The sequence below is a fragment of the Betta splendens genome, chromosome 10, assembly GCF_900634795.4.
Source record: "Betta splendens chromosome 10, fBetSpl5.4, whole genome shotgun sequence".
NCBI lineage: Eukaryota > Metazoa > Chordata > Actinopteri > Anabantiformes > Osphronemidae > Betta > Betta splendens.
In genome coordinates this window covers 5,639,062-5,662,563 of record NC_040890.2, presented here as the reverse complement: position 1 = coordinate 5,662,563, position 23,502 = coordinate 5,639,062, and the positions used below count along the sequence as shown (strand labels likewise).

The window sequence follows — 23,502 nt, the reverse complement described above, 5'->3', positions numbered from 1 at the left end:
TGGCACAAACTAATTTGCATAATCGCTCCTCTTTTCCAGATTTTAACTTGTTTTGAAGTGGTTTTGTTTTCATCTTGTTGTGTTCTCCCTCTTGTTTTTCTTTGCCTGGCTCTGCGTCAGAGGTATCGATGTGTGAGACACAGAATGATCTGCATCTTAAGGGTGTCTAATGCAATTAACCTGACCACTGGGCTTTGTGTTTGTTTGGGTGATTCTCTGACTATAATAGCTGAACCAAAAGAATCTAAACAGAAGTCCATACTGTTTGAGGCTAATCAGGACAAACACAGAGGAGCTGTGCCACTAAATATTCCAATGTTTCCAATGAAGGACCCACAACAAGACACATACAAGTTATTGAATTGGGAACACAGACAATAATACAGACATGGCCAACAATGTAAACCTAAAGTAAAGCTGGACTAAATAAAACTACATTCCTATCACAGGTCTGAGTGATAAGGATGATTATCAAGAACTTGAGACATGAAACAGACAGGAAGTGACATTCTGCCACAATCTTGTCACTGCAGAGCAGTCAGTATGTTAAAGTAGTACTTTAACTCAGGTGTGCAGTATAATGACGGAAAAAAGTTTCACCACCTTCTTCAACCATTTTCTATTACTCTTCCTCTATAAACAGATAGACTGAATTAAATTAAAACTAAAGCATGGGAGGTGTGATAAGAGAGGAAACTATCCAAATTTCATTAGAATGATTTATTGATTCAAGGACAATGTAAGTTAAAATTAAGCTCACTATCTCTGCTGCTTGTTATCCTTGGGAGCCCAGCCGTCTCTCTCCTGTATTATCCAGTATAAATACAGAACTGACTGATGCCTCACTGCAGGTTGGTGGACTTTTGTTTACAATCTCAACAGCACAAAATGCCTTTATTCAACAAAATAATGTTTATGTTGCATACATTTGCATCACTCTGAGGTGGGGTTACTATGAGGACATCTGTCAGGAATAAATTCTCATTAATCATCACAGGAATGTGACAGGGTTTCTTTTTCCACAGTAATTCTGCAGGTAGATTTATAATGATTTCATTCAAATGCTAAACTTATTAAAAAAATGAAGTAAAAAAGTATAACTGAACAAGTTATGCTTAAAAAAACTAAGAATGATGTTCAACATTAGGTTGGATGAAGGTTAAAGGTCAAATCAATTGCAACACAAAGAAATGAGAGAAAAAATTATTTTGTTTTTCTCTGCTCCACAAAGTGATGCCTCAGGAACAGTCCTGCAGAGCGCAAGTCTGTTTTAGTCTAGTTTAAAATATGAATTAGAAACAGGAACCATTTAACTTTGTTTTCGGGAAAAGTAAAAGCATCACTCACTAAAATTCTAAAATCTATCATAAACATAAACTGTCATCACATCATAAACTGGTGGAGCATCCGTCATTTGTTGAATATATGCTTCTTTACCTGTTTGTCACTATAACTTTAGAAACTATTCCCCCTCTTAGGCTTTCCTGGGTGGTAAATATGACATGCTGCCGGTCCATCATGAGTCCACATAGTGTAGACTGAGACTTCACAGGCTACAGTATGTTCAGTACAAGCAAATCAGAGCATCCTAAACCTGACTGCATGTCTTTAGATTGTGGGACAATACTGGAGTTTCCAGAGGGAGCTCAAACTCAAACCACTTCACTACAGTGCGATGCTACCATGATTATAGACACTTTATAATGAACACAAACTCAAAAATATGATGAAAAGAAGAGAAGAAGGATTTTCTTTGCTGTAGCAGCCACAGTTTTCATAAACAGTATCTCCTTTGCTTCAATTTTAGTTTACCTGTTTACAAGTTTACTGTGGTAAAGAACAGATTCTGGGAGAACAATGACATCAATACCTGTGAAAAGGGAGAAGTCTGTTATTTGCCTCACTGTTGGTTTTCATTCAAACTGAATAACCAAAAAAGATGTTCCGTCAGATAGTGGTGACCTCCATCTGCAGGAATCAGAGAATAAGTCAGAAGAACAACCTCCCTAAAACCTTTGAAGGAGTCCATGAGCTGACCAAAACCACCAACATAATGCTTGAAGGACAACTCTTTGATGTCGTTTGACTAATGCAACTACAGTCCAGACCTACAGTATATGGTATCCCCACTTACTGTAGATACTGTATCACAAACATTTCTTATCTAACCTGAGAAAGCTCGGGAAGGTCTCCCAGACAGGCACATTTGAGAATATAGTATTTTACTAATAAATTAAAAGAATGGGTACACAGTATAACAAGTGTGGATAGGAAGAAAAGCTCATCAAACATCACATTTCTAACATACAGTATTGCATGAATGTTTGAAAATGTGACACTTGAAATATAGAGAAAGATATTCAGTGAGGATGCCTGGTGGCTGGCATAACCATACACCAGCTATGTGCTTCATTACATCTTCTATACCTTAAACCTGCTTGTGCAGCACGTTGCTAAATCCACTAAGTGAACTTTAAGCATTTTCACACATTAGGTGTGAAATTTCACACAGATGTCTCATTTTCGCTCATATTCAGATTCTATTTGACAGCCTTGTGGTGGCTGTTCATTCTGTGGCAGTCAGAAACTGACTACAGTATACTATTCACGACTTGGTATGCTTAGGTCATCGTCTGAAGAAAATGCTAATAAAGTAAAAAAGGCTGTTTCCCAATAGAGGAATACAGAATGTTTCGATTTTATTATGAAAAGAAGTAAAGGAAACTATTTTTTAAATGTCTTGGAATAAATGTAGTTTGAGCAAAGAGATTTGATTTAAGCTGAGAGAAACCAACGTTCTAACATTCAGTCAAGTGCATCCCTGAGTGTGGAAAGCTCCCGGCACCTTGATGTCATAACCTTTTAGGAAGTAGAGCATTGCCCTGAGACCAAGTACCATGAATTGATTTGTGGATGCAAAGCCAGACAAAGAACGCTCAAACTGGCATCATGCATCTCGTAAATGTTACAGTGAATAACCCCGAGCAACAACTTTTAAACTAAACGAAGGCTCCCTCTTCCCTGCAAAACAACGAAGCATATTTTTTTTAGCAGAGCCTCTTTCCCATCTCGCTTCCACATTTTTTCTGTCCTGCTGTCTGTTTGAGTTGCAACGTCATGGTGATGGGATGAGAGAGAGAGAGCACGTGTGCATTTGTGTAGTAACATGTCCCTCTGTCTTAACAGAACACAGCCAGTTTCACAATGAATTAGGAGGTGAGTCTCAAACTAGGTCACGGGCTCTTTACACAGGAACAAGAGCGCACACATTAGAACACACAGTGAACTGAGAAGGCAGAGCAGAGGAAGAGAGAGGGAAATAAAGGGCAAAAATAGAAAGAAACTGAGGAGGGAAAAAAGTCAGCACGAGAGACAAAGGGAGGGAAAAGGAAAAGAGTGTAGTTAGAGGTGGAGACAGACAATAACACATGTAGACAGAGCGGGCTGGAAGAGAGACAAAAAATCTGGTAATGTGTCCCGTGCCCTAGAGAGAGCAGGCCTGTGTGTGTGTGTGTGTGTGTGTGTGTGTGTGTGTGTGTGTGTGTGTGTGTGTGTGTGTGTGTGTGTACTGTAAATGGGTAACTGTCATGCAGGAGAAGTAATGTGGCATTAGGCTTAACCATATTCCAATGAGGTTACAAACATTTTGCACCATAGCAAATCGCTTCTCTTTGTCTTTCCTCTCTCTTCCCTCTCTCTCTCTCCCACACGCACACAAATACACAAAAAATTCTCAGCAGTGTTAAATTTAGCCTGAATGCTGTGTACTTTGCTAACACACATTTTACTTTGAAATGCCTCTAAAAAATGGATGAGACTTTTTGGAAAAATAGCTATGGGTGGAAAAGGGGTGATGAGGAAACAGAGAGAAAAGGAAACAGGAGCAGGCATTGGAACGAACAACTGGATGAGACAAAGTGTGCAGAAGTACAGAATTAGACCATGATGTCACCTACAGAAAATCTGGAAAATGAATGCTAACTGGATTAGTTCAAGAATAGAAAGACAAGGCAGAACTGTCAGGTACTGCATGTGACAGAGGACTCAGGAAAGGTCACAATCACGCTGACAATTATGTGTGACAAGGCTCGGCTTTATATGAAGTCAATAAAAAGCTTTGGATTTGAAGTAAAAGCAGGACTCAGTAGCTACAGGTGACACGTGGTCAGCGACAGATCAGTGAAACGCTACAGAACACTGAAGAGTTGAAGAATCCCTTAAATGTGTCTGTTTTTCTTCCCTTTTGTCTTGTATGCTTCTATAGGACATAGTCATAAATGTAAAAAATGTGTAAAATGTTAAAATGCAATACTGTGTTCGTTAATGTAAATTTGTAAGAACTGTATCCTTATGCCTTTTATAGCTAAGAGGATGTTTGGTTTTTATCCACCATGAAAGGTCTGTGAGACTGTCAGCTGTTACACCAAACATCGCCCATCTTAAATAGCACTGTATCATCTGTTCAAGTCGTCCCAGAGCAGACTTTATCACAGACCTGTGCATTGTACAGTACCCCCTAGATTTCGAAGATCTTGTTTGTAAATCAATATGTGCACATGAATGAATCTACCCTGTCCCAGGCAGATCAAGACTTAAGCCCTCACAAATGTCTTTTGACATTTTGAGAAAGTCCCTCTGTCCAGGCAACAAATGAAGAGCAGGATCCAGGACACAGCAAGGAACAAAGAAGAGGGACGACGACGGGGGCCGATCTGTCCAGAGGTAACTGCATGTATGGATGCACTGGGACTAAACTGGGACAGATTGGCAGGTGTCACAACGAATGGATGTCCAAATCTGACGGGGGGGAAATGTCAGACTGCAGAAAAGATAAAGTTACTAAAATACATGAGGAGCAGAAATTGATACTTTTGCATTGCATTACACATTAGCATGTGTTGTGCAAGTCACTGCTAGAAATTAACCATGCTATTAAAGTTGTAACTACAATTGTTAACTTAATCGGGGGAGAACATTGAATCACAGACAATTTGTTGAGTACGAGACTGAACATAATGACAAAAGCTATCAGTCAGCTGTCAGGTGGCTCAGCCTGGACTATGATGGAGGTCTTTTCATCAAAGTCACAGTTCCATGACAACCATTTTAAAATATGTTGTCATCTGTCCCACAGTCGTCTGAAGGTTGATCCAGTTGACTAAAGGCCACATATTTATCCTCCAGTGAAGCTTCCCTCCTATCTATAAACGATGGGTTCGTTGTGCTGCTGGTAGTGGAGCTGTGAACCATCAACTACTTGGCTCCTCCTCTACTGTTACAGGGTTGTTTGTGTGTCCTTTCTGCTGGACTTGTGACGTGGTTTTGAACTTCTTTGGAAGGGATGAAAGGGCATCATGATAAATGGGAGACAGATTGTTGACAGATTGTTGTTGTAACACACTGTTGAGGGAGGGTGTGTTAATTTGTACATGTAAATCTTCTCTCACCCCCTCTCAACAGACAGTACAGCCAAACCCAGTTACAGATCGCGTTGAACAACCATCAGTCTGTCACTTGGTTGAGCTGTTCACTCATTTAACATCCTTGCCAACTTAATTAATATAAAACAGTCCCTACAGATATTTGTTTTATTGAAGGGAGGTGGACAGAATTCTGTGGTGTTAGAGATTATTACAAAACAAGAACAGGTTGTCTGACATAGCAGGCACAACTGTAGTATCATGTCTACCTCTTAGCCTGTCAATGTACCGAAAAAAATGATTTCATGACGACAGACAGAGATCTGCAGGTGGACCTCCGTGACAAGACTGGGTCATCCCCCAACCAGCCTCTGACAGGTTTAAAGCACATGGCAAACACATCTCGACAGTTCTATGATGAATGTCAGTCATCCACTCTTTTACATCAGGGCTATGTAGAGTTCTGGCTGAGGGGACTACAGCTGTGGTGTGTGCTTTCGACTCTGCGTGAGCAAGTGATACAGCCAAAAACTCCAAGAATCGTTGACATGCAACACATATTACACGGCACTCTTCTTCTGTGGTTTCATGAGGGCACACCGATACATTCAAACGTCTGTAAGACTTATTTTTAGGCCATCAAATCCAAACAGATTTAATCGCAAAAAGCTATCCACCTGCTTTAAATGTGTCCCTGTTATACGCACACCAGGACATAAGTACATACACAGTGTCACAGTACATCATAATATACCTACATGCATTGTGTGTAAACACACTCAGACAGACATGGACACACACGCACACACGCACACACGCAGCGGTTCTCTGGTAGGTAGCAGATTGCTCCTGAAGGCAGCTCAGGGCTGATGGAGCTCTTCACTGTGGGACATGACAGATATAAAAACAAGGCTGGGCACTTCACTCTGACTGATTCTCGTTCTCTCATAGAGTTGTTTCTTTTTTTATAAAAAAACTTAGCATGTTTCTAAATCTATCTGATTATGTCTTTGAATGGTGTTCATTTATATGATAATAATAAAACCCTTATAATAAAAACACAATACTGTTACATGTACACATAAATTATCTAGTCAGACACACTCACCTGAGACATAATGAGCTTATGGAACTCAGTTCACAGGCTGTTAGTTGTCTTATTTCTGAGCGGATCATATATTCATCTTAGCAGAACGCTAATATTACGTGGTCTCTACACAGATCAGACAGAATTACACTAGTAACAACTGCACACTGATGCTAGAGAGTACCGCCTTAAATGTTTCTATCTATCACATGTATCTAGCAATACCCTCTGTTATAACAGGATAGTGCTGCTTTAAAAGTCCTACAGGCAGCTGTGGAAGTCAGAGCTGTATCCTAACTTACAGTACTGTACTGTACATGCATGTTAGCATCAGCTGCAACATGAACAACCCCTGGAGGACTTGGCTGGTTTACGCCTGCATTACCTAGAGTATAGAGTAATTATAAAGCAAAATAAATGCTGTAAACTGTTAAGGAATAATTCTTGTATGCAGACCCCCAGGATATTCCAGAGCTAAGGAACTGCACAGCATTGTCAACACTAGAGATTAGCCAGTGCTACACTACCCCAGGGTGCAGCAGTAATTAAGCGTTGTGAGTGTTTCAAAAGTGAGAAGCTCTGAATGAAATCCATGAAGAGAGTGACATTTTGAACATACAGTATCCTCCCCACCACAGGTTGTTTTATCCTCCCAGTCAACCTTGGGTGTGTTTCCAGCTCTGCTTTTCAGCTAAGTGTGTTTTGCTGGCATCAACATCAGAGTCAACAGCTGATCTGCAGGCTCTGACTGTGTCTTTACTTTAATCTCCATTTAATGTTGAAAGCAAGGCAATAAAACCTCCTGCCAAGAGACACAGAACTACAGTAACTACAGGATCAAGGACACAGATGTTTAGCCTGGGCCTGGCACACACCGTTGGGTGTCTTGGGGGCTGGTTTCCTTGAAAATTATTTACAGTGGAGGCATGCTGTCACAGATACGGAGCAAGAGTTGAAGAAATCCCTGATACCACCATGTGAGATAGATGGATCCTCTACAGCTGCAACTGTTGCTGCTGAATTGCAGCCTGGTAAATCTTACATAAATCCATTTTGCAGTCTCAGTCAAAACACACACATATAGCCTGCCATACATGCAAACACACTATTTTTGCCAGGGGTCATGAGCATTGGCCTGGAATGACTACAGAATTACCCATAAGCTGTGTGTATGAGAGAGAAAGAGAGAGAAAAGGGGCAGACAGAAAGAGTCACAGATCTAAATGTGGATGAACACAGAGAGGAAGGGAGGGTACGGCTGGTCACAAAAATACCGCAGCTTCCTAAACAGGACAAAGTAAATTGGGCTCCAGTAGTTGATGCATGCAGAACACACACACACACACACACACACACACACACACACACACACACACACACACACACACACACACACACACACACACACACACACACACACACACACACACACACACACACACACACACACACACACACACACAGTTCAGTTCATCCTTGCCATTATTACATTACCAAGTTAGTCTAAGCTCATATGTTAGCTCATGTTGCTCCTTATCTGTATTACTTACAGTGGTATAACTGAACAAAGAGTGAAAAGCTTAGTTTTAGTCTTGGAGTCTTTAATGTCTGGTGGGTGCTACTTATGAACTCCTCTGATCCTCAAAAATCATGTCTCCCGGTGTCAGCGTGGGTTTTCTCTGAGTTCTCCAGCTTCCTCAAAGTCCACATACATGCAGTTAAGTGGATTGGAGACTCTGAATTGTTTGTGTGTGTGAGAGTGAGTGGTTGTGTCTACGTGGGGTGGTCTAGGATGGACTGGCATCCAGGGTGTACCACGCTTCTCCCCCGATTATCAGCTGATCCAGCATGACCTGACTAATAAGCAACTGCAATACTACTGGGAGGGAGGGAGGGAGCCAGTGAGTCAGTTCACAACAAGCTCCAAGGTCACTTGAACACAGTTTCAGCAGACATGGAGAAATTTTGTGATGAGACCAAAAGTGTACTTCTATCATTACTGTACAGTATGTCTGCCAAACAAAGATAAACGTTTCAACGCGCGTCTGCTGCTAGTGGACGTTCTCCACAGAGAGTTCCACACCCTCCGCGACTCCCTGGAATTCATTCAGCAGCAGGTGGTTTCTCTCGCCACCGAGAACGAGGCCCTGAAGGGAGCGGTGCAGTCCCTGACGGAGGATGTCGGCCCAGCTTGCGGCCGAAAATAAAAAAATAAAAGAAGGCATCATTGACCTGGAGGCATGGTGTTCTCTGGGATTCCAGAACAAGCGGAGGAAAACGCGGAAAACACCGTTAAAAGCTTTTTGACCCAAAAGATGAAGCTTCCAGCTGTTGTTGTGAACAACATGGCGTTTCACCGTTCCCACCGACTCAGAGGAAGACAACCGGATGGCCAGCGCCCTTGACTCATCATTGCCAAGTTTCATTAGTTTAAGCAGAAGGAACTGGTTAAGAGGCAGACAGCTGAAGGGAACCGACTACAGCCGAGCTACATCAACTATCAGTTCTCCAAGGAGATCCTCGACCGCCGCCATCGACTCTTCCCCATCCGTAAGAAGTTCATGGCAGAAGGCTGCAGGGCTGTCATCAGCGTCCACAGACTGTAAGTCAACGGAGAGCTCTACCGGCACAGAGAAGCAACTCCGTGGCTGTACTAGCAGGTGGTATGAACAAAAATGGCTTAATATAAAAGGTTTGTTAAAAGAAAACAATAGATGCAAAGTTAACTAGGTTTTATAACTTTACATCCAATATTCAAACTCAATCTTTTTCGCAGATGTTTCAGTTAAATGTTTATTGTCATTTTAATGTCATTCACTCCACAGTTTGCGAAGCGCTCATTAAGATCATCACTTTCCTTCCACTTTACTTTTCCTTTCCTTCCCTCCAGCAGCCACACACAAACATCTACTGCACCGTTAAAACATGTGCACATACATAGACAACACACAAATCAGAATACACAGGTACTCAAGTTCAGTCACACACCTAAAGTCTGTCACACTACATAAACACAACACTAGTAATCCACAGCAGTCAGGTAAGTTATGACACCATTGAAGATTGTCAATTGGAATGTATGTGGAATCAAAAAGAAGGAGAAACAATTTGAAATATTTAATCATCTGAAACTCATATTCCCGAAACTATAGATTACACTCTGGCACCACCGGGGTCCCCCATGCTTACTTAGCCCGTTACAATTCCAAACGAAGAGGGGTCGCCATCCTGATAAATAGAAAGATTAACTTTATTCATAATGATACTATTGCAGATCCAGAAGGAAGATACTGTATATAATTATTAATATCTTGATAGATATAGCTAATGTTGACAACCCCCTCTCTCTTTCACAGCTTCTTCACATCACTGCTGTTCACTCTGGTTCCAAACTTACAGTATAGTAGAAGGGGACTTTAATTTAGTATTTAACCCAGAGTTGGACAGGCTAAGCAAAGCTGTGAGCAACAGGAACTGGCAATCAGTACAGACCTTACAACAGTACTATATGGATGATTTCAGTCTCTGTGACACATGGCGTTCTCTTCATCCTACATCCAGGGAATACACCTTCTTCTCGCCAGTTCACCACTCTCACTCCTGTATAGATTATATTTTAGTAGATAACTCAGTCTTACAAGATGTCTCTGACACCAATATTCACTCTATCACAATCAGTGATCGTTTAATACATCATTACTCAATGATCAAGACTTTATCAGTTATGTGAGCAGAGAATGGGCAACATTTATGGAAAACAACGATACACCAGGAACCTCACCTTGTGTTCTCTGGGAGACAGTTATGCGCGGTAGAATTATTTCACACTCACATGAGAAAAAAAAGGACGTTACTTGAATTGTGATAAAAAATATAATCTCTAGAGATTAAATATGCTGCCTCTCCAACCAATGATGTCCTAGAAGACCTAGGAAATCTAAAACTGAAATTAAGATGATATTATTGATCACAAAACTCAGTTTCAGATAGATCAGTTACGCTGGGAAAACTTTGACCAGGCTAACAAATGTGGTAAATTTTTTGCCAACCAATTAAAAAATAATAAAGAAAAAAAAATCTTCCATTCAATATCTAATAAGAAAGGGAACATTACTCATGAATGTTCACCCCCATGAAATAAACGATACCTATAAAAACTTTTACCAAAAGTTATATATGTCCCAAATAGATCCATCCACCTCAGCCATAGAGATGTTTCTGAATAAACTAGAACTGCCAAAGTTAAAGGAAGAACACAGCACAACTCTAGACTCATTGTTGTCTTTGGCAGAACTGCATGAAGCTCAGCGAGAGAATTTAGAGAATCCTTAGAGAATATAAGGAGTTCTGGTCCATGCTGGCACCCAGCTTTTACAAAATGATAGTTGAAGTTAAACAACAACAACTCATTCATAGACTGGATCCAAATATTATACAGTTCAGCAAATGCCGCAATTAGAACAAATAACCAGACCTCACCAAGGTTTAATCTGCATAGAGGGACCAGACAGGGCTGCCCACTTTCTCCATCACTATTTGCAATATTTATTGAACCTCTAGCCGCAGCAGTAAGACAGCACGAAGGAATTACTGGACTATCGACCAAATCAGTAAATCATAAAATATGTTTATATGCCGACGATGTGTTACCGTTTCTCCTGGAGCCCCAGATGTCTCTTCCTACAACTATCAGCCTCATAGATGAATTCTCAGGACTTTCAGAATACTCTATACTAATATATTAACTGGACAAAATCTAAAAAACCTTTCAAAAACCTTTCAGAAACCCAAACGCTGCGGCAGCCTAGAACTACCTAACTTCCACCACTATTTTCTTGCCGACAGGCCGAACCATGTCCACAAATGGTTAAAACCCATGCCAGCAGACTCCTCCTGGATAGATATTGAACAAACATTTTGTGGTAACAAGAAAGATCTACCATTTATCAGCACCAAAACCAAACACCATGCGGTGGGTAGTGCCGTCGCCTCACAGCAAGAAGGTTCTGGGTTCGATTCCCAGAGGCGGCCCTGGTGCCTTTCTGTGTGGAGTTTGCACGTTCTCCCCGTGTTTGCGTGGGTTCTCTTCGGGTTCTCCGGCTTCCTCCCACAGTCCAAAGACGTGCATTAAGTTGATTGGACTCTCTCCATTGCCCGTAGGTGTGAGTGTGTGTGTGAATGGTTGTCTGTCTATGTGTTGCCCTGTGATGGACTGGCGACCCGTCCAGGGTGTACCCTGCCTCTCGCCCATAGCCAGCTGGGTTAGGCTCCAGCACCCCGTGACCCCGCATTAGGGAATAAGCGGCTTGGAAAATGGATGGATAAAAAACTAATATAATATAAAATTCTTCAATAATGTATAATGTCCTGTATAATGTGTTCTTAATAGAACACATTATACAGGACAAAGGATGTTCCAAATGTGTCACACAAACTAAAATATTTGCCCTCATTGTACAGATAACACATCAGATAGATTCCCTCATGCATTCTGGTCATGTTTACCTGTGCAGCAATTTTGGCAAAGATTATGTAAACACCTGTCAACCTTGTTAAGCTGTCCAATCCCAGCAGCCCCCTGCACTTAACGCTGGGTTGCAGGGTTCTGAGGTGCCTTTTCCACTGGCCCCTGCTTCTCCCAGGTTGTGGTGGGTGGGCGGTGCTGCGGTCCCTGCCTGGGGCCACATGGGCAGCAGGCCAGAGACCTTCCCTCCCCATCAATGAGAACAAGCGAATGGTGTTGGGGTGTGAGAATGTATCTGAGAGTGCATGGGTTCACGTATGATTGAGTAATTGTTTGTGAGAGAGTTTGTGGTAGTGTGTTGATAGTGCTCTTCCTACAATCACATGCCTCCACCTTTGCTTCACATTCTTGTTGTCTTCCCTTCTGCGTCATTCTCCTCTCTTTTATTCTCACATCCTTTTCCAACTCATCTATGTCTGACTGAGAGGCTGTGTCAGGGCAGATAAATGTTTGACATATGTTACAGTATGTGGAAGTTTTGCCCTAGGTGGCATAACTGTGTCTGTGTCTGTGTGAGTGTGTATGCGTGTGGTGCGAATGGTGTGAGGGGTCCGTTTCCAGCTCGGGGTATGTGGATCCGCTGCCTGGGTGGCCTCTTTTCTGCCGACTCTTACCAATTGCCGGCCTCGTGTTGCGTGCCTGGGGGGGGGTGCCAGGGAACATGGTCGGGCCAATGGAGTAGGCCCCGCTCCGCTCGTGTGGGGGTGACGGACTTGGGGTGAGCCCTACTCTCAGGGGCATCTCCTGGCGGCCTCCCCTATGGATCGTGGGTCCTCGAGCTCCATTCTTTCAGGCTGACCCTCCCACCGGGGGGAGTGTGTGGTTCTCATGGAGCAGACAGCATTGACCCATGGTGGCCCACTCGGGTGCTGTCTTTGTGGCTGCTGCAGCTTTGCCTGGGGGGTTCTGTGTGGGCGGCTTGGGTCGCAATACCTGCCCTCTGGCTGAACTGAAGGTGCTAGGGCTCCCTGGCTGCTAGGATTCTTTCCTCTGCTTGTTGGATGGGCATAGTGGCCGAGCTCCTCACATCATCACCCTGGTTTTCACAACTGGCATTATTTATGCACCAAGGACTGCCTCACCCTTTGTTATCTTTACTAAGCTTGTAGTGGGACACTAAACACCTGAGCTGATAAACAGGCTTTCTAAACCCAACTGTAAGTATTACTGGTACTTATCACTTACTATTATCAATAATGTGTAAGTATGGAAATTGTGATGTTGTATGTCATGGCTATTGTTAAGTAGTAGGAGATATGTATAACAATGCATATGTGTATGTATATGATATATGTATATGTATGTATTTGCATGAGTGTGTTCACATATCTTAACACTATTATTAGCATTAATATTAATTTCAAAGTTAAACCACAGTACAGCAATTTTTTAGTTATGAATTTGTCAGCCTAAGGTACATCCCTGCTTATTTACTTTGTCCTGATTGCTTGCTTAACTGATTTGTTTGGTTTTAGCAGCTGGTTGACCCCCCCTCCCACGCACAGACACCCCAACGCACAAACTCAACCTGTTCAAGAGCACAGCGACATCACACAAATTTAGGATGAACTAAATAAAACGAAAAATAAACATTAATCAAGAAGAGTAGATATATTTCCTATATACTCCTTTTGTTAAAGCAAAACTGTCCAATATAATACGGCATTCAGCCTAATACATGCTAGTTGAACAGCTGGACAGAACAAATAAAAAAGACTGCTAACTGCTATATTACAGTATAGGAGCTTCCCAGTATCACCTCACTGTACTTTAGCCAAGTAGTTTATTTATAGTGGGATATCTTGTGGTCAGTGCAATGATGTAATAGGTAATAATGTATAATGAGGTTATTATATGATGTTGTATCGCAAGGTTCTGCCAATTAGTGGACTGGAGCTCAGCCTGTAGAACTACAAACATTCAACAGTTTCAACATCAGAGCCAAAACACTGCATTCAAATCCAGAAGAACTCACCCAGGTTGGGTGAATGGATGACAAACTACTGTATCCCCAATCCACATCCTGTTTAGCGGTCACCTTTTTTCTATTCACCACACCCATCTTCTTTTCACTTACTGTGTGCTTCTCTTTTCCTGGCCTGCCTTTGACTTTTACCTCAGGACCTTTTGGCTTTAGCCCCTTGATCCTCGCCTCTGCCTTTGGCCCTCATTTGGTGTATTCTGTTTTCTGTGCTCTAACACGCTGACCTGTTTTTGACCACTTTGCTGCTATTGTCTAGATAACCTGTTTTCTTTGGCATTAGACCCGTCCTGCTCTGCTAAACGTTAGCGGATGGGGATTATCTGCCATGGAGTTTTGGTAGAGCATAGTAAATAACTGTGGGTAGTGAACTGTGAGCTTTGTGAACACTGGATGTGGCCATCTTCCCTCCATTGCCATGTTGCCCAACATAAAACATACACTCCTTTCCTCTGACAAGGAATCTCGCCCATCTTATTCCCTTTCCAACTGAAATATTGACATTCCAATGCAAGGCCCAGAATCCAACCCCCATAGAACCATAGAACATCTGTAGAGAGTGTGCTTCTCTATAAATTTAAAGAAGACTAGAAAAACTGACCAAGACCCCTTCAATAAAGTTACATCCAAGGAATGTCAAAACTGTAACTGCTGCCGCTTGGAAACTTATTGAGTTCAGATTAATGATTATTTTATCAAATCATTCTAAATATAAAACACAAATACAGATGCCTTGATCAATATGTAATGTGATACATTACTTTAAATACATCTAAAGACAAGTGAAAATACTCATTTTAAGTATATATGCGCAGAGTAAATGTGTCGTGAGAAAATACACACTGAAACTAGCTGTGATATCTACTTTCTACTCTTATCTCCCTTCACAGACAAAGGGAATCAAGAAAATTTGCTACTGAATTATTCTTTAACAAATGAAGCAATGCCTGATCATATCAGCTCTACTGAGCACGCGGTACAGCAGCTGCACATCTGCACCACGGCACAAAGGGCGAGATGGAGAGGTCCTGGACTTTGGTTGGGAAATTTATGGGATCCTTGTACACCAAGTCCAAACAGCAGAGTTTAAAGGAATTCTGTTCACGCTGTGCTGGCTTTCAGTCTGCGCAGCGTTTCATGGCATATCACATTATGTCAGACTTCACCACCACTCAGTGTGTGTTGCTGTGTGCATGTGCAAGTGCAAATGCCTAACAGTGTCCAAACTGGAATACATTAAATACTGTAGAAAATGTGCCCAGTGTGATGCCACAGTTCATAGACACCAACATGGCCAGTGCACATGGAAGGACAACAAAAATGCAGGCAGACGTGTGTACACAATCTTAGACATCTCTACCCTCCTCCCACGTTTACTCACTTGCACCCACACTCACACTCACACACAGCACTGCAGCTGGACGTCAACTTAAACTCCTAAGAGCAAAGTGCAGATGTTACTGCCAAGTCAAGGTTAACTCACAAGCCAGTGAGGCTTGAAGCAATCTATGTTTAATGTGGGTATAAGACAAACTGACCAAACGCAAATACAAAAATTGGTGACAATAATGTAAGTGCACTCAGCTGTGCAAAAAAGCCGTGTATTGTGGGTTCATTGAAACTTTAAAAGTGCTGTAATAATGGGTGCTGAGCCTAGGCAGCTGTCAGAATAATGGACACTGTGAAATCACTCAGAGGTCCACAGCAGAGTAAAATCTGGCACAGCACATATTTCTGCCACGGTTTATATAATCTCTGCTTCCATGACAGTCCCCTGCTCAAACAATCTCATAGTGAATGATATCATTCACCCGCGATTAAACATCTAAACATCTAAATTCTGTATAGAACACTCTGTGTCTCTGTCTACAGTATACACTCATGGCCATTCAATTTCCATGTTCTGTCACTTCCTCTGGACCTGTTCTAATATATCCTTACCAACCATATCTCGCCCCACCTCCCCCTATTCAATTTGATCAAAATCTAACCTGTGTGTTTTCTGTACGGTGCCACAAACCACAAAGTTGTAGAAGTGTGTCCATCTTTTTTTAAACCGATAAAATACAGTCTAGCTTTAAAGGGGATTTAAAAGAACTTCAAAATGCAATAAACTTTAAAATCACTTTGTAAACACATTTTCATATTGAAGTCATGCTGACAACAGATTGACTAGACACTACAAATGCATCACAGTCCATATTTCTTCTCGTGGCTATGCCTCATACAAGGAAACCTCTAGATCAGGGGTGTCCAACCCTGGTCCTCGAGAGCCACAGTCCTGCTGCTTTTCCAACTCCCCCCGTCCCAGCTAATACGGATTACCTTGACCAGGTGTGTTCAGTCAGTCAGCAGCTACAGTAACCCACACACCTGATCAAGGTAATCAGTAGCTTTCAAGGGCCAGGGTTGCTCTAGATGATTTGACTGTCTTGGGCAAGGCAGATTTTATCCATGCACTGCATTCTTACCTGTGACCTTGAGCTGGGTTGTCCGTCGCACCAGTCTGGATCCATACTGTAACTCGCAGGTGTAATTTCCTCCATCGCCCTCCTCCACCTCAGGAATCCAGATGTGTGTGGTGTTCACAGTGACGGCGCTTCTCCATTCAACCCGTTCACACTCCTGATAGATGATACAGGTGGAGCTGATTTAGTTTCTCTAACTTTGATAAGCTTGTCAGATGCTGACTGTAACTTAGTTGTTCCTTTGAGATTTCACAAAAACACTAGAAATGTTCGTCAGATTCAGTATTTGATGTTGTAGGGGCGTCAATGTATAGAACATGATGCTATTACAGTATAGGTCTCATTTGTATTAAAACTATTAGCACTGTTGAAGCATCACAGATTGGTTGGGGTAATCAAACAGGATAGAAACTGGCCAAATATAAATTGTGTTACTGTAGCTTGCATCAGACCCACATTATACTGCCCCATAATATCAGCCTGTCTTGTTCCGTGTCTTACCTTATACCAGGTCATCTGTGGCTGTTTGTATGGAGCCATGTAGTCTTCTATATCAGGGCAGGTGATCATTTTGCTGTGGGTAATCTCAGCTTTTTCCAAATGGCGGATTTTGGTGCTGTAGCATTTTCCCTCATCACTCTCCTCCACAGTCATGGACATGGACACTTTCATGCAGTACGTTGAGTTCCTGAACACATTACAAACACAACATTGGAGAAGAGATATTTATCTGTTCACAGCACCGGAGGAAAAAAACAAGTGTGTGTGTCTACATGTACTTGCATTGAAGTAAAACCTTATTTTAAAGAAACGTATTTTCCTACCAAAGTGAGGACATTTTGGCCAGTCCTCACTTGTTGACAGACCTGTTTGAGGGTTAAGATGTCATTTTAGGCCTGAGGTTAGAATTGAGTTTTGGTTCGGATTAGAGCAAGGGTTGGACGTCTGCCTATAGTTGTGATGGTTATGGTTAGGGTAAGGAGGCAATATGTCAATGGAGGTCCGCACGCCGATGTAAGAAGGATGTGCAGCCTGAGTAGATTTGTTTGGAGCAGATACTGTTTATCCATCCTTGACATGAGTCATCCCTGAATTTACTCAACACTGGGTTCAGCGTGAAGCATTGTATGAACTTGTTTTCATGGCAAAAGCAGTAGGTAGACCATCTGGAGCCATAGTCTTCGATGAAGTTAAAGGGCATCTAATCCAGCCAGTGACAAAAAACATTTATGGTAACAGTAGTAGGTTTGACTTTGTAGACCTACATTGCCCCTAATGCCATGTGATCAGTTTCATTTACATACATTACTGTAGATTTTGCTGAATCGATAGTTGTACAGCACACCTGCACCACCTAATTAAAGCCAATACAGACACAAAGAACATATGAACCTCCTTGTAATACACTGTAAAACACTCCATCACCCACTGTGACTTTATTAATACACACAGTAGTCATTTAAATAATTTAGGTTTGGCATTGGCACAAGAAGGTGCATGCATTGACTTATTGTGGATCAATGCTGAGTCAATTTTGACTTTTATACAATAGACTAGACTAGTTCTTGGTGCCTCTGATGGCAGCTACAGTCTTTTGACACAAATTCTTCTACTGTTCTTGCCTACAGTAGATCAGCAAACAACAGAGATGAAAGATATACACTGTGGGGATTTCCTCAATACTCATCAATGGAACACATCAACTCTAATGGCTCAGCCAGTAAAATGGTTACTGGCAGAGAAGCTGATGATTTGCAGAATGTAATACCTTTGAGAATGTGCCAGATCGTGTGTATTTACTGTACAGTAAATGCTTCTAATGTATTTGTGCAATGTCATGTGGTACTGTGTTATTACCCTAACAGAGCGAATGGACATACGGAGCCTCAAAAAAAAGTGTTTAGAGCCAGAGAAGCCAGACTTCATGGACACATTTCGACTGCTGGGCCGAGACCCAACCCAATGCAGGATATGCTGATGCCACAGATGCAAAAGATGTTGAGTAGCTCAATGGCACTGCTAATTATCTCCCATGTTGGTGCCACAGCATTCCAAAGTGTCTAAGCCTGTGGGGATGCAACTTGACAACTGAAGACCCAGTTCTGTGGCGCACCGAAGCCAGCCACTACCCAGACTGATACGCAAGGGAGAAAGGCTCCAGGAAGGTCACATAGCAGCTAATGCTTGTTGTGCTCTGTCAAAGTGAGAAAAACGCCGGAATAAAGTTTTTCTTGTCAGACATTTCACCAATACTTGTACAACAGGGGGCAGATTACAGCCGATACAGACCACAAAGCATTGATTGCAGCATTCACGCAGCCCCTCCTTAGTGCAACCGAGCAGCTTCACAACCCGTTACACACACAGAATTACAGTCCCACAGCCGTAAAACAACAGATGTGCATTCTAGGACTGGACTTAAATATTTGAAAAAAACACTTCCTACTCATTGGAGATAATTGTTGTACGGGCCCATCAAGACTAATAATAATAATAATAATTTGTGATATGGAGCTATTTCAGTAAAACTTTTTTGATTAGGTGTGCAAAGCAGTGTGAGGCCACGGGTGACACAGGCACAATCTATAGAGAGTACAGTAAAACTGGAGGTGTTGTTTGTATTGATGCTACGCTTAAGTTTAAAACCCGGGGTGTCAGCAGGGTATCGCACTAAGTCCTGTTCTTTTGATGTTATTCGTGTGGCAGCATGTCCTTGTGGCAAATTAGCAACTCTGTTTTGATGTGAATGATGCAAGGTGTTTTCATCGCCACGTTGGATTTGAAGCCTTAAAAGTCTGCTCAAGGTGGTAATTGTTTGTGTGTGGACTGGGTGGTGGTGATGAGAGGATTGTCTTGCTGTTTGTTACAAGTTCACCTCCAGACACAAAAGACTGCATTGATTTCTCTTCTGTGTCTGCCTCACACACACACACACACACACACACACACACACACACACACACACACACACACACACATACAGTAGACACGCAGGACTCGCCAATTGTCCTCTAACCACAGCCTCTCATTCGAACCTCGTATGCCATCAGGTCTATGTATATTGTGCCTGTGTGCATGGGAGACAGACGTTTATTTAGTCACTGACCTAAACCCAAGTTACAAGAACTGAGCTTTGAGATGTAGGCCTGAAAGGGCCATTATCCATCTATCCTTCAGTCTCATTAGTCCATCCCAAGCCTGCACCATCTTGTTTTCTCCTCCAGCAATTCAGTTTCTTTCCTCTGCATGCTTCTGTGAGTCTCAATCGCCCCAGATCAACGATTCATGGATCCTTTACTTTTATCTAAAGACAGCAATTGAATAATTCAATAGACAATCAATCAGCTTCACCTCTGCTTTTTATTTAATACCAATGCTGAAAGTGGTGAAATTGTTACATTGAATGGAATCTGGAGCAGGTCCTTCCAGGCAAAGGCGAAACATTTTCCAAAGGGAAAGCAGAAGAGGATTTGATGTTAAAACCTTTTATTTCGCTGCATTAACATTGTCGTTCTATAAACGATGAACTAAAAAACGGGAGGAGAAATGGTTTCATCCTGCCCCCCTCTCTAGGTTTCTTTCCTTTTGTTCCCTTTTCAGCCCCCCAACCCTTCCTGTCCAACAGAGCAACCTGAAGCGAAACACTAAATTGTAAGAACAGCATGTATGTAAAGAAGAGCACTATTATGCATATCTCACCGTAAACATGACGATTCAATTAGACCGCAATGCAAACGCTGTGTCAGAAGCATTTAGTGCATGCTGTGCACCTCTAACTAATGCAAATTGTGTGTCTGTGTGGGTGTATGTGGGGCCGCCTGGAATATATTTAAATGCTTCACTTAGTAAAATGGCCCCTTAAGTCAAAGACACAATGTATGCACACGTTAGAGCTGCGCATGCTTCTGTGTTGTACTCAATAAAAAAAAAACTTTTTATGCGTAGATGATGTTGGAGGGAGATGTGAGTTCATCACGTAAAACCTAATTAAATTGCCTACAACCCATAACTAATATTTGCTGCCCGTCTTTGATTGTGCAATCTCTACAGTAATTAAAGCAGGATCAGGTGGAGCACAATGAACCATAGCATCACAATCAAAGCAACTAGTTTCTCTATTTGATTCCTTTAAGTAGCTCCTGAAAGACGTTTATTCATCTCACAAAATCAAAGATGCCTGAAATCAATACGCTACTTGACTCATCAATACATGTACAGTAGCTGCACCTTGAGCATTTTTGGTTGCGTTTACTGTGTGACTGGCAATTAACCTATCGACGAATCAACAGTATACAGAAGTACAGTACTGGGGTTTGATAAAGCCTGCTCTGCCTGCCAGCCATGCTAAAGGTAGCTTTGATTTCATTCCATACAAAAACGATTTAGACGACAAGGTTTACTTTGTGTACAATACATTTCACATCTGTTTTTAACACATGCTAACATCAGATTTCAGTGTCACATCATTCATGACACCTACCTTAGAAAGCTGTAATCACTGTGCGTGTGCCTAACTAATTATACTGGTCCAAAGCTCTGATTCTGTAATACCTATTTTCCAGCGGGAAAACAGGTTACGACCTGTTTCAGCTGTGACACAGCGAGCTACGCATGTGCTACTGTACACTGAAATTTTACTGAAAGGTTTACTGGATCAACTTGTGCTGCCCATTTAAGATAACTGCTGCGCTTTATGTTAAGTGAGGAGAATGAAGGATTTACAGTAGCACCTGTTCCATATATTCGTTATATGTTCAATCTGTGAAACTGCATCAAAAACGTGTCGCAGCCTCATCAGCCTACTTATGTGAATATACTGTTAGTGGTCTCTCTTACCAAGAAAACATAAGTGTTTTACTAAAAGACAAAAGGAAAGACCATATTATTGTATTTGGAACATTAAAAATATCTGCAGTGGAGAACAATGTTTTTTTGCCAAGAGATCATTTTGCAGGTAAAGTGAAAGGAATCTCCTAAATTAGGCTTTCTACACATTCTAATGCAATAATAATAGTAAATCCCTCCTGAGGATCAGCGCTGCTAAAGGAACATCTCAGCCCTGAAGCTAGACGCTAATGTGAATATCTGTCAAGAGAGACGAGGAGGACATTTCTGTGGCACAGGACTTTATTAGGCAGACAGCAAAATGACTGCGAGAAACAGGGGAATGCTGAACGGAGAGCTAATACTGTCCCACAGAATAGACTGTGCAGCGATGGTATTTATGGTTCATCTTGATCTTATTAGAGATGTGTTTGCATTTCATGGCTTTAGGTTATTCCATAGCCATCAGATGTGCTTGCTTTCAAAGCCGAAGAGCTGCGCTAACAGCACTTGTGCTTCTGGGGATCATTTATGAGAAACACGTCCACGTTATTGGTAAGCTCATCTGTTTGCAGGAAATGTACTGCACCTAGGCCTGTTGCTGCCTGCAGGAAATGAAGTCCTACTGTATTACTGAGAGATAACCGATGATAATATTATCAATCCATCCACACAAATAAAGGCATAACCAGGCCTGGCAGGGCTCACTTAAAGGACAACTAGATTATTGCGCTGCTGTCGAGGAAAGTCGTGCTGTTTAAATTTTGCCCCTTGATTTCATTTATTACACAGAAAACATTAATGACAGCAGTAAGAGATATGATTCAATCTGTGATTCTATATCTCACCACACAGTGACGGGACTGGTCTGGATTTATGTTATCTGCAGATTTTCCAAACATGAGACTGGAAAGTGCTGCTCAGGGATTCGTGGTGGCTAAAAAGTGATGCTGTCAACATATACTGTACAAGGACATGAGGTGACATAAGTGCACCAACTTCCCTGTAAGCAACTCACATAGCCTCACAGTAAAGCTAGCCAATGAAAATGTGATATTACACTTTATTTTGACCGTAACTGCTTCATGTCATCTATCATCAGACAGCTGACTTCAGGGCGTTAATGATTTTCTCATCTGCTATTGTCCACAAAGTTTCTTTCCTTAAGTAATGAACTAAGGAGAACCTGTGAGTTTGACTTCAGCTCTATACTGTATGTACAATTATTAGGAACTGTAATCTTAACCGCCAACAACCATATCATTTTCTAAATGCCTCTGTTTTGCTTCAAAGACCTGTGTTTTTGAGCCTTGCAAATAAATGGACTTCCTTCAAAAGGTAATGTCAGTAAACCCTGTTCAGTTCAGCTGATCCCAGTCCTCCTGGAAGCTAATGGGGTGGAAAAAAGATTGAAAAGGTAAAAGGCAAAGATTTGTGGCTGCTATTCTGCGTCTGATGTAAATGTCTGACATGTCTGAGCCTTTGTTAGCAGCCAGTGTCTGTTGTGACGCTCATGTCAGGTACGCTCACACAAACACAGACACAGCTGGTGTTTGCCTGCGCTTCCCTATTCTCCTTGCTGGATATCTTGTGGTAATGGGTATGAATAAATCATTTTACGCTTGCTGTGCATACGCATGCCTCCCTACATGTGTATGTGCATTGAGGTCACGCTAAACACAAAGTACAGTACGTGTGAGTTGAAACAAATCAACTGACAGAGAACAAGTAGAGCAACCTAAAAAAATGTGCCAATGTTTAATAACTTCAGTCGTTTGCTTTCGGTTCTGTGGGAGTTTAAATTCATGTTTGAGTTCATCACACTGAGGTTGTAATATTTCTCTCAACATTATATTCAGACACGTTTTTGCCATCAGGCACCTTAAGCACATCATCATCATTTCTAGAACAGTACGCACCTTAGCTAGTATTTCCTATTTGTGTTCTACTGTATGTGTCCCAAACAGCACTTTTCCAAAAACACACACATTTCAATTACCCAAAATGCAAAATGAGCCATAAATTAATCCCCAAATCAACCGGTAATCAACCATATCCTCCCGCCGTCAATAAATCATGCTCATCCTCCCTGCAATTACCTTCCTATGATCAGGGCAGGCTGCTGGAGGCTGCATTGAATTATGGCGCTAATGGTGGTGGTGGGGGTATCCTGGCCAGCAGGCAGCATGTTTATACTG

The 23,502-nt window shown here is 41.9% G+C and overlaps 1 protein-coding gene across 7 annotated transcripts in view; it reads right to left on the bottom strand.

Annotated features, from left to right (window-relative positions):
* Window positions 1-23,502, bottom strand: part of il1rapl2 (interleukin 1 receptor accessory protein-like 2) — a 260,188-nt gene that overhangs the window by 73,098 nt on the left and 163,588 nt on the right. For all 7 annotated transcript variants that reach the window (XM_041072694.2, XM_029165858.3, XM_041072692.2 and 4 more), the window contains 2 exons: window positions 16,982-17,168; window positions 16,484-16,637 (listed from right to left, as the gene is read on the bottom strand). In XM_041072694.2, coding sequence (XP_040928628.1) covers window positions 16,484-16,637; window positions 16,982-17,168 — 341 coding nt within the window. The remainder of the gene's footprint in view (window positions 1-16,483; window positions 16,638-16,981; window positions 17,169-23,502) is intronic.